At 50.7% G+C, this 14,077-nt stretch overlaps 1 protein-coding gene across 1 annotated transcript in view; it reads right to left on the bottom strand.

The window, feature by feature from the left end:
- Window positions 1-14,077, bottom strand: part of HGSNAT (heparan-alpha-glucosaminide N-acetyltransferase) — a 2,225,524-nt gene that overhangs the window by 810,341 nt on the left and 1,401,106 nt on the right. Inside the window, exon 12 of the mRNA XM_069637664.1 lies at window positions 6,313-6,431. Within this exon, the coding sequence (XP_069493765.1) occupies window positions 6,313-6,431 (119 nt within the window). The remainder of the gene's footprint in view (window positions 1-6,312; window positions 6,432-14,077) is intronic.

The following is a 14,077-nucleotide window of genomic DNA, read 5'->3' as shown; positions in this document are numbered from 1 at the left end:
AGGGTGACCTGGGGATTCTAGCCTTCTTCCCCTGCCAGAGGAACCTGTGTAACGCCCCTGGTACATCCCAAAAAAATCCCTCTGGTATGCGTATCGGTAACATCGGAAATAAGTATAACACCCTCGGGAGGTCCACCATTTTCATAGCATTCAGGCGAATCAACCAGGAAACAGCTTTTGCCATTTTGTTATGTCCTCATGTATTCTATGCATCAAGGGGGAGAAATTGGCTGCATATAGGTTATCCAAGTCCCTTGTGAGATAGACATCCAAATATTGCAACATGATCACGTTAACCTCCAGCCCAAGTGGGGTGAACCTTTCAATATCCCCATCCCTATCCCCATCCAGGAGGAAGAGTACTGACTTCTCCCTATTAATCTTCAGCCCGGCCAGAGCGCCATAGTGTTCTATCAGCTGGAGGACCGCTGGAACAGAATTCAGAGGTGCGGTCACGTGCAGCTTCATGTCATCCGCATATTGGGCAACCTTATATTCCACCCCTTCCATTTTGATGCCCCGCTCCCCTGGGTTATCCCTGATCTGCTGGGCAGGGGGTTCTATTGACAGAGCGTACAGGGTTGGGGAAAGGGGGCACCCCTGCCTGACATCTCTTCCGGGCGATAACCACCTCGAGAACCACGCATTCACCATCACTGAAGCCATAGGGGATGCATACACTGCTAGAATCCCTCGTAGCAACCTTTCCCCTACACCAAATTTGACTAAAACGGTCCTAAGAAAACCCAATTCCACCAAGCCAATGGCCTTCTCTATGTCTATTGAAAGAAGTGACAGGCCCCCCCACCCAAGTCTGGAGATGCGCACATTAAATGTAGTGTCTTCCGCATCGTGTCCGCTCCCTGTCGCCCCATAATGAACCCCACCTTGTCCGAGTGAATCAGGCTTGGCATATAGACTTCCATTATCGTAGCAATGACCCGGTGTATAACTTGGCGTCAGTGTTGAGGAGCGAGATCGGCCGATATGCACGACAGTTCCGGTGGTCTCTGCCCTCCTTGGGGATCACGGTAATCAAGGCGCGGAAAAACAATTCAGGCGCACTGCCTGAGTCGAGTATATGGTTAAATAGCTTTGTCAGGAAAGGGAGCAGGGCGGGGAGAAATGCTTCATAGAACCCAGAGGTGAAGCCATCCTCCCAGGTGCCTTCCCCGTCGGTAACCACGCCACAGCCTTTTTTACCTCCTCCTCCGTTATGGGGGAATCCAGTGCCAAGGATTGCCCCACGGAGAGTATGGGCAGATTAATGGTCTCCAGGTAGGCACCTACCTCCTGTGCTTCGGGGGCGACCTCTGATGCATACAACTTCTCGTAGTAGTTTGCGAAAGCCTCCGGAATACCCTCCCCCACCAAACCTGCTACCCCAGCCCACCCTCCTATTTCCGTGACACACCTTTCCGCGCGCTGCCCCCTCAGTCGTGCAGCCAATCAGGAGTCTGCTTTATACCCCTTTTCATAAAATTTCTGTTTGCTGCGGATGACCTTCGCTTCTTCCAAAAGTCTCAGTTCCTCCCTCTTACCCGTCGGCTTCTGTATACTCTCCGCCCGGTTCCCCAAGGGGTCATGGGCCTGTGCATCCAAATGACTAATCTCCTCCCGTGGTCTCCTCTCAACTATCGCCCTTTCCCTCTTTTTATAGGCCCCTTCCTGAATTAAGATCCCTATCCACATAGTCTTCCCAGCCTCCCAGGCGGTCCTCACAACAACCTCCCCGGCATCGTTAACCTTAAAGTGTTCCTCTATTTCTTTCTGCATCTCCTTGAGGAACACCCGATCCTTCCACAGCGATTCATTGCACCTCCATTTCGAACCCCTTGGAGAGATGCCCGCCAACTGTATATCCACTGTCACCATGTCCTGGTCGGACCACGTGATCGGAACAATCTCAGAGCCTCCTCCCTTATATATGTCGCGAAATGTACAGATAATCAATCCGCATATATGTCCCATGTGGTGGGGAGTAAAATGTATATCCATTTATTCCTGGATGGAAATGGCGCCATACAGCCCTCAGACTCCACTCCCCCATTGAGCCCTGTGTCTCCCATGTCCTTTCCCCAGGGCTCTCCCTATCCATGGCTGGATCTGCCCATGTTTTGAGGTCCCCCCTGTGATCAGATGCCCCGAACTTTCTACAAGGATTTTAGCCATTGTATCCTTGAGGAATCGCAACTGTCCCTGGTTGGGCGCATACACAGTAGTGAACGTAAACTTTGTCCTCCTGATCTCCCCTGAGACCAATAAGGCTCTACCGTTCACGTCAGACTAGACCTTGGTGACTTCCATCCTCAAACCCTTTTGTACCAAACCCCCCCACCTTTCTCAGCGGGCCGGACCCCCAAAATTCTTGACCTACACGCCCACAAGGGATTCTTCGTTCCTCCCCCTTAGCGTATTTAGTTTCTTGGATAAACTTAACATCCAGCTCAGACCTCCGGAATTCCCTTGCCAACAATGATCTTTTGTTGGGTGAGTTTAAACCCTTCACGTTCAGGGTGCCAACCGTAGGCAACCATCCCCCCGGTCTGTTACCCCCCGACATACTCATGTTATCCCTGTCCGGGGGTGGCCTACCCACCACTTTTTAGACTTCATTGCATTGGCCTGAACCTTGTGCAAACCTGACTATTACTGTATCACCCAGTACCATTTGGGTTCCTCCCCCCCCTTCCCGCCTCCCCCACCTTCCACCCCCCCTCCGGCGCTCGGTCCCGTCCTGTTAGCATCACCAGGCGAAAACCTAACCACCTGTGGGATCCCCCTCCAAGGAGGGCCCCCTGCTTTCCACACCACATGATCTTGAGCCCCCTTTATTGTCACCAAAATCGCATCCTCCTCCCCCATTAAATCTCCTTCATACCCCCCTCACCCTGCACCCCAATGTCCAGCCAATCCACCGAATGGACCCCCCCAAAAAAAAGAACCACAACACACAGTGCCCCCCACCCACAGGCAGGGGCAAGAAAAAAGTTACCCGGGCCTCCGGGTCCGGGCCCGAAGGGGCATTCATCCTTGAAGGGTCCATAACCCCTTGGCGGCTCGCCTTCACCCATTGCCTCTGTACCACTCCACAGGGGGAGTGTTCATTTTCTTGATCTTCCGCAAGGCATTGATTTGCCTCCTGCTTGCTCCTGGTGTTTCCCACCGACCTTCATCCGACTTCCTTCCCTTGAAGTGTGGGGGATTTCTCCTTCTCCCATCAGTTTGCTTGGTGCTCTTTTGATCTCTGACTCCGTTGTCAGTCTATATTTGTTTCCATCCACTTCAAACGATACGGAGAATGGGAATCGCCACCTGTATCTGAGTCCCTTCTCATTTAGCCACCTAGTGAGGGGGGAACAGAGCCTTCTTTTAGCAAGGGTAAGGGACGGTAGGTCCTGGAAAACTGACAACTTCGCCGTGCCATACATTCCGGGCCCCTTCCTTCTGGCCCGTTCTAGGATTTGGAGCCTATCACTGTAATTGTGGAAGCGAACTAGCACTGATCTGGGGCCGTTTCGCAGCCCCCTCGGCCCTGTGTATCCGCTGCCTCGTCAATGGCATTATTTTCAAAAATGAGTTTGGTAATGGCGAAGAGGGCACTTTGCATGTCCTTCTCATTCTCCCTCTCTTTCTCTGGAATTCCAAAGAGACGGTGGTTGTTGCGCCTCTCACGATTCTCTAGATCATCGCCCTTCAGGAGGATTTCTTCCTCCCTTCTTTCAACCTCCATGAGCCGCACGTCAATCTGGGTTTCCAGTGTGTCCAGGGAGGACTGGTTGTGTTACACCTCCACCAGCCTCTCTTCCATCTTGTCAATTATGTTAGTTATCCTGTCCACTCTCCCCCCAATGTCCGCCCTTATGCTTCTCATCTCTCCAAGGAGGGCCGCTACGTCTTATTTTGTGGCACCAGCGTCTTCATCACTCATTGACCCTTGGCCTCGGTCCGATATTCTCCTCATTGGTGCACGTGGTGCGTATACAAAGGGAGCTCATTTCTGCCTCACGCCCATGTACCGCAATCCCCCTTCTTGCTCGTGCTGTAGGAACCTTAGGATGTCCTGTCCAACCCTGGGCCTCTGTTGCTGCGCCCCCCCGGTGAGGTATCTATTTATTGCTCCTGTGCACCTGCTGGCAGTGTCTGGGGTGGGGTGGGTGGGGGCGCTGCTGATGACCTGTTGACTGTGGTCGGGGGGAGGGAGCACATGTCCCACACCTCCGTACACCAACTCACAATCCTGCTCTCCCTTTTGGATCCTTGTCCCAGGGGAAAGGGTGTTCTCCTCATGGGAAGCCCAGGAGGCGGGCACACGCCCCGTATGCAGGGGCCCTCACCTCTCTGGGTTAATCCAGTAGCTCTTATCCATCTACTATGAGGTAGGTTGGTTCTGGGACCCACGTGGCGGCGACCCCATCTCCACTCTGTTGTAGTGGGGCTCACGATGACCTCGCCACCCACGAGCTGTCTGCCTCCTGCCCTGTAGGGTCCTGCACCAGTTAGCTGGATCTGGGGTTCAGTCACTCCCCACTTGCGTTCCACCCTGCATGCAACACTAGGGCCCCCCTCACTCTCCACAGGCTCCCGGCTGGATGGAAGCTCCTTCCCAGCTACCTCCTTCGCGGCCTTCACTGGGGTTCAACACGCCCCCTTCCTCTGGGTCTGGAGTAGTCCTCCTATGAGTGGGGGAGTGTGCTTCCACTCTGTGTTCTTTCCACTCCTCAGGGGGACAGTGCCAGGGTTGCCGCCCCGGTCCCATTCGTTGGTGATCACCTGGTTGGGGGAATGAGGGTTAGTTCCCTTTTCAACAGAGTCCGGTCTACCGCCCTTTGAGTAGTAGGGTGGTTAGCACTGGAAGCACGGGAAAGCAGTACCACCCCTGTACCAATGCTGCCCTTAACTTTTAATACCTTGAGGTGTTCCCCGTTGTCCAGCCTCCCCAATTGTCTGTCCTCCGAGCGACACACTGCCACCACGCTCACCTCCTGTCCTTGGTGGTGTTGTGCGGCGAGTGCTCCTCCGCTACCGCGTCTCACACGCACGAATTGCATTCAGTGTCCCTCCAGGTGAACTTACAGATCATACGGTCGCACCAACCCAGTGTATATGATGTGGTGCGGGGTGATGCTAAGCATCAATGAGCGTTAGGCAGGCAGTGAGTGGGCCTCCCATCCGGCCACTCTGGGGCTACCGTGTCTACTGAGCGAATGTTAGGGCTTGTACGTTGGTGGGGCCCGTGTCACCAGTCCTTCCCAGCCAGCAGATCCACAGGTCGGGACAGTGGACATCTCCTGATATCCGTGGGCCTGATTAAAACGGAACACGTGCCTCTGCGCTATGCACCCATTCCTTCGACATGCCCCACCTTCAGTTGCGCACGGTGATCACCAGGCTGGAGGGTGTGGTACCCATCAGCAGTTCACTGGGGATGGGGGCGCATCTTTGCCCTACCCGGCGCAACGCTCCACAACTCCCCACCTTGACAGGATGGCACCGAGGCATGGCCTGATCAGGTCCCCTCGGGGCCAGCTCCGGCGTCATCCAACTTCCAATATTTCTATGATGCAGGAAGCGACACCCTGCCCCCAGACCGGGTCGGTCTCCGGCGTCCATGCCGTCTCCGCGGCCAGTTACTGCTCGAGTTTCACAGCCCGGCATGAGACTCTGGTGCCCTTTCCCCGATTTGCACGGGTCCACGGAGTGCCGGAAGCTACACTTTCACTTTAACCGTCCGGTCTCGAGGGTGAATCTCGGTGTATTCGGGCCCGATTTGCCTCTTGTTTGGGCTAGTAACTGCTGCCAGGGTTCCCCCACCACTCTGTCCGATCTAGTGTGGGGGGGAAGGGGTCAAAAGTGGGGGCTCAGATCACTTTTTGGGACCCTGGGTCAGGAGATTCACAGAGAGGCTTCCTCCATCCGCGCGCCCCCTGGTGACCCAGGGATTTTATTCTTAAATAATACAAGAAGGCAGGAGGTGACTTTGAAAGTCTTAAGAGCTTCCTACCGAAGACATTCTTGACATAGACAGAGGTTTCATGCTTGAGATGCCTCAAATACAAGGCACAGAAGTCACTGACTCAATAATTTTGTTCCGATATGCCATGGTCATTGCTTTAAATTGATAGCTCCCAATACGGCTTGTGAAGCAAAAGACTGCATAGCTTGACAGTTAAATCTTTGTTCACTGCCTCCACACATGATTATCACACCAAAGAGAACCATCAAACATAATATCCAAATAATCAAAAGTTTTAACCCAATCTAAAAAAGCATTTGTTAGACACATTGGTTGTAATATTCTCATTGACTTACTCTGGACATCCAGGGACTGGTAATAGGAATGTAAGACATATCCAAATTGCTTCGAGTGCAAAAACAAAAGTCCACTGAGGCCAGTAAGGTAAAACATCCTGAAGTGGTGATGTAGAGTCCTAAAAGAAACAAAGGATTTACTGAACAAATGCTACACTGGCATGCAAGGTGACTTCACCTTTCAAACAAAGACAGCATTCTAATCAATAGAGCAAGGTTTTGTAAACATGAACTACCTTGTTCTTTTATACAATCAAAGTTGCAAAAAAGAAACAGCACTATTGGTATTATGTCGAGAGAACGTTCCATGTGGATCACTGAATAGAATTTAAGGTAACTGTTTAAGTACGAAGGCTTTCCACTCCCAGCACCAGGCCCTTTTCTGATGTGTATGTGGTAGCAATGAAACCTCAATATTTATTTTTTCATGTAAGCTATTATTGACTTGTTTTGCACTAAGATGGTGATATAAATGGTAGCCAGAGTTTGATGCTTTCTATTTATGAATTTCCCAAAAATTGAAAATTTTGAAAAACATTTTTTTCAATTAAAAAGGCAGATGGCAAGCCTTTTCCTTGTACTAGCATGCATGCACCGTCAGTGGGTTTGCTGATGACATGACAGCAGTGTGGCAAGCACACTACTACAATGCATCCATTCACTATGTACATCACACAAATGCAAAAATATAAAAACCCATTGGACCACTTTACAATTTGGATGACAGCAGGTCAAATTTATTTGCCCTTTGCAGTTCAATTTTGTTCATTGGGCCCGACACGCTGACTGTTAGTGCTGGTAGGTGCACCACTCTAAATAAAATAGAGAATCCATATCTTTTGAGGCTGGAAACAGATAAAGGACACCACAGGTAGGTGAACGACCTTATGACTGGCTGGAAAGAACCTCTCTAAAACTTGACATATGTTTCCTGCCCCCACTTTCCTACTTATGAACCTAAAAGACAGATGGTCAGCAAATGATGCTGGTGGTGTTTTCTGTGGGATATTGGAGATGCGTAGTGTTGTCACTAAAGTAAAAAAAACATCAAGACTATGTTTCTTTAGACTGTATAATTACAATCATAAAACCAAGCATGCAAAAATAAATAAAAACAATACTTTCGGTTAAAAAACATCCTAACACGGATTCCAAGATGGTCGCCCTGGAGTGAGGCTGCACTCCTGTGAGCTCCTGGCCAGGCCTTTGACAAAGAACTATAAGCCAGATCAGAAGTCATTGTAAACGTGGGTCCCCAGCTGAGGGGCCGAACACTACCCAGGGCAAGCCCAGAACGCGGAGAGTAGGCAATGCCGCAGTGTCACGACCCTCGCCCAAAACCCCCTCTGGCAAACCCATTGGCCAGGTGGTCAGGGCTCGGGCCTCTAGAGCCTGGTATCCTCTTCAAAAGCCCTCATGGGGCCAGTCCTGGCGCCTATGGTGCCAGGCTCATACACCATGAAAAACAATGTGCTGGGAACTACTTTATTGTATTGTCAGCCAACATAGAGGCATCCACATAGCTTGGTTCCTAAGAACCAAGCTATGCGGTCTAGTGTTTTGGGTGTGGTAGCCTAGGGACTACTTTACCTGGACTATTTTGTTGGGGCTATTTAAACCACACCCGAGCAAGACAACATGCTTCGCGTTACTTTGCAGCTTGCAACATGACGCTCACCGTGTCCAGCTATTCCCTCGAATCTCGGAGAAGCAGAACCTGCAAGGAGACAAAAGGAACATCATTAGCAACAGCATCGTACCTGCAGTCTTCATCTTTAAACACTCGCAGCTACTGAGAACAGCTTCCTCGAATCTGCACGCCTCCCGGACAGAACGACCTGAAAGAGGAAGATAGAGGCAACATTAAAGAAAGCAATAGACACATTTACAAATTACGAACTGCTCAAAAGGCTCACCTGGCTGGTCGCCTCTCGGCTGGCACCACTCCGGACATTCCACTCGTGCTGAAGAACACCGCAACCTACAAGGAAGGAAAACACAGGTTAGCAAAGGCAAGGCTTCGCAGCGCTGCGCACAACGCTTACTTACCGCATCATAGCGCTCTTAATGTGCCATCATTTACCAGCGGGGCTCAACCAAGCCAGTTCGCCGCGCTGAAGCTCTGCATACCTAAGGGAGAAAAAAGAGACATTTTAAACAAAGAAAGGCATGCAGGATAGCAACAAAACTAAAGAACAGCAATAAGACCTACCTGAACAATATCAAACGGGCTGGCGTCAGTGAAATAACCGGACCGCACTCGCCCATGAAAGACAACACACCCCTGCAAAGAAGGCAGGACGGAGAGCACGCCTAATTCTACCACAAGGCAGAACCTTCCCCGCAGACCACATCAGGGCAAAGCTGAGAAGCATACCAGCGAGTAACCCGACTGGGTGGGGTCCCTGTGGATACCAGGTCAGCGTAACACGCAGGGCCGCCCAAGGCGTGGCAGAGTAACTGATGTTACCATCCGGCAGGCCAGGAGAGGGGCAGCTCCCGCCCCCATGCCTGCTCCTCTCCCCCACAAGCCACAGAGACACGCAGTTTCTGGCACACAAAGCCGAGGAAGGGTGAGGTGTGAACAATCGTCTCAACCTTACCCCAAGCAACAAGGTGCTAAGCACCTGAGGAAAACCAACAGTCAGGCAGGGCCCAGGTTCAAAGACCTGCCCCCTTCTCAGGGGGCCAGACATGTCGATTATCCGGCCGGCGGCTGGCATACAGCCCCCACTACTATACACATCAAAGACCCAGGGCTCCCCTGGGTCTTATAAATAAGAGCAGAATGCTCTAAGAAAACACAATTTCTTTGTGGACTCTGAACGGGGACCCAAACTAACAGGACGTTCGCTGTTCACTCAGCGTCTTCCACACTTTACTTCTTTACAACAAAACCCTCCCACTCTACAAATAAGGGAGAACAACAAAGGAAAAGAAGTATGGGGCACTGTACGGTGTCCACAACGAGTCGTGGGACATGAGAAGGTGGCACGGGCCGCAGGGGGTAACCTCAGGACCTGGTGCCCAAAAGTATGATATTATTATGATATGTGATTATTGTTATCTGCATAACCATACCTGTACAATAAAATCCTACGGACTTTTATTGCCAACACTTGACCAAATGTTGTGAGACAAATTATTTCGGGTGAGGGTTCGGCCGACAATGATGCATGCATATGGGTTCATCAGTTATAGCGGCGAAACGTGGGATGTGCGCTCAGATCCTGCCGGAGAGGAACAAACCCAGGCAGCGCTCGAACCGGCGACAGTGCGCACTTAAGGAGGCCAGGAAAGGAGAAGCAGTGTCCGACAAAAGAATCTCCCTGTGGAACAACACAACAAAGCTGGCCATCTCTGAACCTCCAGAGCAGCGGACAGGGACAACAAATGGTCCAAAACCCTGCCGAAGACAGCGAAACGGCAGACGGTGCAGTAAAACCCCCTGAGAGGAGCGGATTCGAGCCGCATGGAGGCGAGCGTCGGAGACCAGAGGAGGTGTATACGGCCCAGCAGGAAGCCATTGGGGACCCACAGAGAAGTGGGTGAAGAGGGTCCCAAGGAAGGAGACCCCTGCCAGACATGTGAAAACCCAGGGAGGGAGTGCCCAGCCAACTGAGAAGCCCACCGTGAAGAGGATAACAGGCTGGGGACAGCGAAGGAAGGCGGGACAGGAGCGGACCTGGAGGTGAGGAGAGGAACAGGTGGTAGAGGGAGAGAATAAGCACCAGCCTAAAGCAGAAGCCTGAGACCTCTCCCCACCGAAGGGAAACATAGGCAGACAGAGCAGGATGCTTTAACAACACGCGGCCTCACTGTCCCAGCAACATTAAAGCGCCCAGCGATAAGCCAAGCGAAGGGGGACCGTTAAAGAGGAATCGAGGAGCCGGAGGTACATCTGTTAAGCAGACAGCAGGCTCCCCCCACAGCCAGCAACCCATACCAGTGGCGCTCATACGTGTTTGGGGGGCAGTGGGCACGGCACGGATTGCACAGGGGCTATAAGTGCACACAAGATATATGGGCGCACCGGCAGCCTGCACAGGGGCGGGGAAAACCCCATCAGGTGGACATTAAAACTTTACAGAACATAACACTAGGCAGTGGTCGGCCCAGGGACAAAAGGCTCAGGGGCTCCCAGAAAGGGTACACTCAGAAGGTTCGAACAAGCAGGATTCGAAGACTGCAGCAGGTGGGCATTACAGACACCTCAAGAAAAGAGAGGGAAGATGCGGCAAACAATGGGCTAACAAGACTGGGGAAGTCCAACCCCCGAAGGAAAGCCACAACAGGGGAGGAAAGAGGAAGCAAAGATTAGGGTGCTCGCATCCACACCTGCAGATGCCTGGCACCAAAGGGAAACAGTCCCAGGGCCCGCAGCCACCTAAGAAAAGTCAGAAGAAAGCACAATTAGAAAGATACTGGCACAGGGAACTGGTGGAACCAGCACAGGAAGAGCAATCACGACAGGAGGGGCAGGAAGAAGAGACCCTGGGGACATAGGCCATGGCCCTGAACAAAGAGGACCTACAAAAGTGTCTGCTGGGCATGGGGGAAATAATGACAGCCTCCTCCCAACAACAGATCGGAGGTCTGAAAGAGAATTTAAAGGATGCACTAAAAGAAATTAGGGACAACATCAGCTCTCTGGGAAGCAGAGTGGACCTGACTGAGCAGGGGTTGTCAGAAATGGAAAAGGAAGTGCGCCAGAACTCTGAATTGTTAGAACAGATTGCCTCTGCCACACACAACCTTGAGATTCAAATGGAGGAGTTAAGAGAACTGTTCCACACACTCTAACATTAGGATTAAAGGCATGGCGGAGGCGACCTCGGATGGCGAGCTAAAAAGCATGATCCAACAATGCTTCGCCACCCTGCTAGCGGATACCACCCCAGAAAAGATAAGAATAGACCGGGTGCATAGAGTGGGACCTAAGAGGAGTGAAGAGGGGAACAGGCCCAGAGATAATGATAATAATGATGTGTTATTTATATAGCGCCTTAATCCAAAGCGCTTTACAGAGCACATATTTACATACAATATCACCCAACCGAAATTGGTACTCATTTATCGACCTCAGAAGGATGAAAGGCTGAGTTGGCCTTGCAAGGATTCGAACCTGCGACCTGCAGATCACACTCAGATCGCAGCAGCAAGCGCTCAACTCACTGAGCTAGATTTCCTAGCAACGCTAGCCTAGTACGAAGAGAAGGAGAAAATATTGAAAGCTGCAAGGGGTCAAGAGTCAATAACAATAAATGGTTCAGAGGTCAGCCTTTTCCAAGATCTGGCGACAGCCACCCTACAGAAAAGAAGAGCGATGGGCCCAGTAACCAGGAAACTATAGGAAAAAAAGTCCTCTATAAACGGACGTTCTCTTTTGGACCGATATTCCCATGGGAAGGGAAAGAACAAAGGGTGACATCCTGCGACGAAGAAATTACAGTTCTGGGGTTGGAAACGGAAGAGACAATCACAGATGAGAGGAGAAGTGAAGCACTCAGGCGTGAACCCGAGCGCTGGGAATGGTCCATGGTACACAGGAAAAGAGGAGAGAAATTGAAAGGCCCTCAACCTAGGAAATGAGGGAGAAGAGACCCAAGGCGAAAGTGGGGCCCATCGGAGACAGACACCTGGATGAGACTGAAACAAGTAGGGGAATGTGGGGGGGGGCGCACCCAATTGGACATAAGAATGAACAATGGATTTGATCCAGTAACAGGGAGGCCTGGCGGGGAAGAGAAGAGGCACCACTTGGAATCGCATAGGTTAAGTAACCTAGGGGCCCGGGTGAAACATGGGTCGGTGCCCACTAGGTGGGAAAAGTCCACGGATACCGAGTCAGACCAGGGAGGAGAGGGGGTGATGAGGGAGGCAGGGAGGGAAGGGGGTCAAGAGGAACCGCACCCATGTAGGCACTACTGTTGCTCCTTGATCTCTCAGCAGCATTCGACTTGGTTGACCATAAGATTCTTTGTAACCACTTAGAGTCTGCAGCCCACTTCTCCCAAGAGGCAGTTGACTGGATTCAGTCCTTCCTCAACAATAGAACAATGCGAGTCTTCTCCCCTCTAGCAGCTGCGGACCCTATGTCCATCGCTTGTGGTGTGCCCCATGGCTCCTGTGTTTCTCCAACCCTGTACAACATTTTCACAAAGCCCCTTTTTTCGATGATCTTCATGGCCTGGGTATCACCTCCACGAATTATGCTGATGATACACAGATCCTCATCCCGCTGACGGGGGATTATGACAAGGATTTGGCCTTTGTAAATAGAGTGTACCTCATCATCCAGGCATGGATGGCCTCACACGGTCTATGCCTGAATGATGACAAAATGGAACTCCTCATACTAGGCACTACTTCTAATCTTTACAAACTAGGCCAGAACTATTCCTCGTTCAAAATTGATAATATCATTGCTGTGGCTAAGGAGGTTAAAACCCTTGGCTTTCATCTAGATTCCACACTAACCTTTAGAAAACAAGTAAATGCTATGGCTTCTGCTACCTCCTACACTTGTAAATTAATCAGAGCAGCCAAACCTTTCCTCTCACCTAACAACTGTATTACTCTAGCTAGAGCCCTGATCTTGTCCAAGCTGGACTATTGTAATGCTCTCTACGTGGGTAGTAACAAATGCATCACGAACAATATTAAAATCCTGCAAAACAATGCCTTAAGAGCAGCCTTAAGTCTCCCAAAGAAAGCCCACATCTCAGATATCAGAAGATCCGTCAACTGGCTCTCTACGAAAGACAAGATCTTCCTTAAATCAGTCTTTTTGACTCACAAATGTCTCCACCAATCCGCCCCTCAATACCTCATAGTGAGATTCACTAGACAAGCATCTTGCCGCCCTTCGAGAAAGGCCAACTCCAACCTTCTACTGGTGCCCAGATTTAAACGCACTATGACTGGTGGGAGCAGCTTTCCCGTCAAAGCAGCACAACATTGGAACTCCCTCCCTCCCTCCTTAAGGGAAGACCTTCCTAACTTACAATTCATATCCAACCTCATCCACTGGATCAAGGATCATGGCAACTAACTTATATCTCTATGAGCTCCTATGTTTCCATTTATACATTCCGCTATAGCATGAAACATGTACATTTTAACTATTGTATGTAAATAGGACTTATTGCATTTTGTTTAATGTTGTTGATGTGTCCAGCATTGTAACCATATCTGGACTTTATTTGATGTGCCTTATGTAACCTAAGCTCTACAATCCTCTTGATGCCCCTGCGCCCCTGCTACCTCCGGGTTAGGCGCACATTACAAATAATAAAACAAACAAACAAACATAGGGACGAAAGGGAAAGAACACATAAGGCGCACAAGGGCAGAAGGGGCAGGATAGATCAATGGGGAAGCCACTATTGATTCTCTCACATAATGTGAGGGGCTTGAATACACCAGTAAAACGGAAGAATGTTCAGACCCAGATAAAGAAACCTAACACAGACATATTCCTACTACAGGAGACACACATAAGGTAGGAAGACAAACACAAAATACAATTCCAGCAATACACACAACTGTACCAGGCGAATGCACGCAATAAGACAGCGGGAGTAATGATAGGCTTTAAGAACACATTGGCCCTCATTACGACCCTTGCGGAAAGCGACTGACCGGACCGCCACAGCGTAAATAGCGTTTCCGCCATTGCACGATGGAGCAAAGTGCGGCCCATTCCGACCCATCGGGCACGAGCACCACGCCATGGCGGAAGTGCAAAGTCCGCGATGGCGGA

The sequence above is a fragment of the Ambystoma mexicanum genome, chromosome 14, assembly GCF_040938575.1.
Source record: "Ambystoma mexicanum isolate Mex_15411 chromosome 14, UKY_AmexF1_1, whole genome shotgun sequence".
Taxonomy (NCBI): domain Eukaryota; kingdom Metazoa; phylum Chordata; class Amphibia; order Caudata; family Ambystomatidae; genus Ambystoma; species Ambystoma mexicanum.
This window is presented reverse-complemented; position numbering and strand designations above follow the sequence as displayed.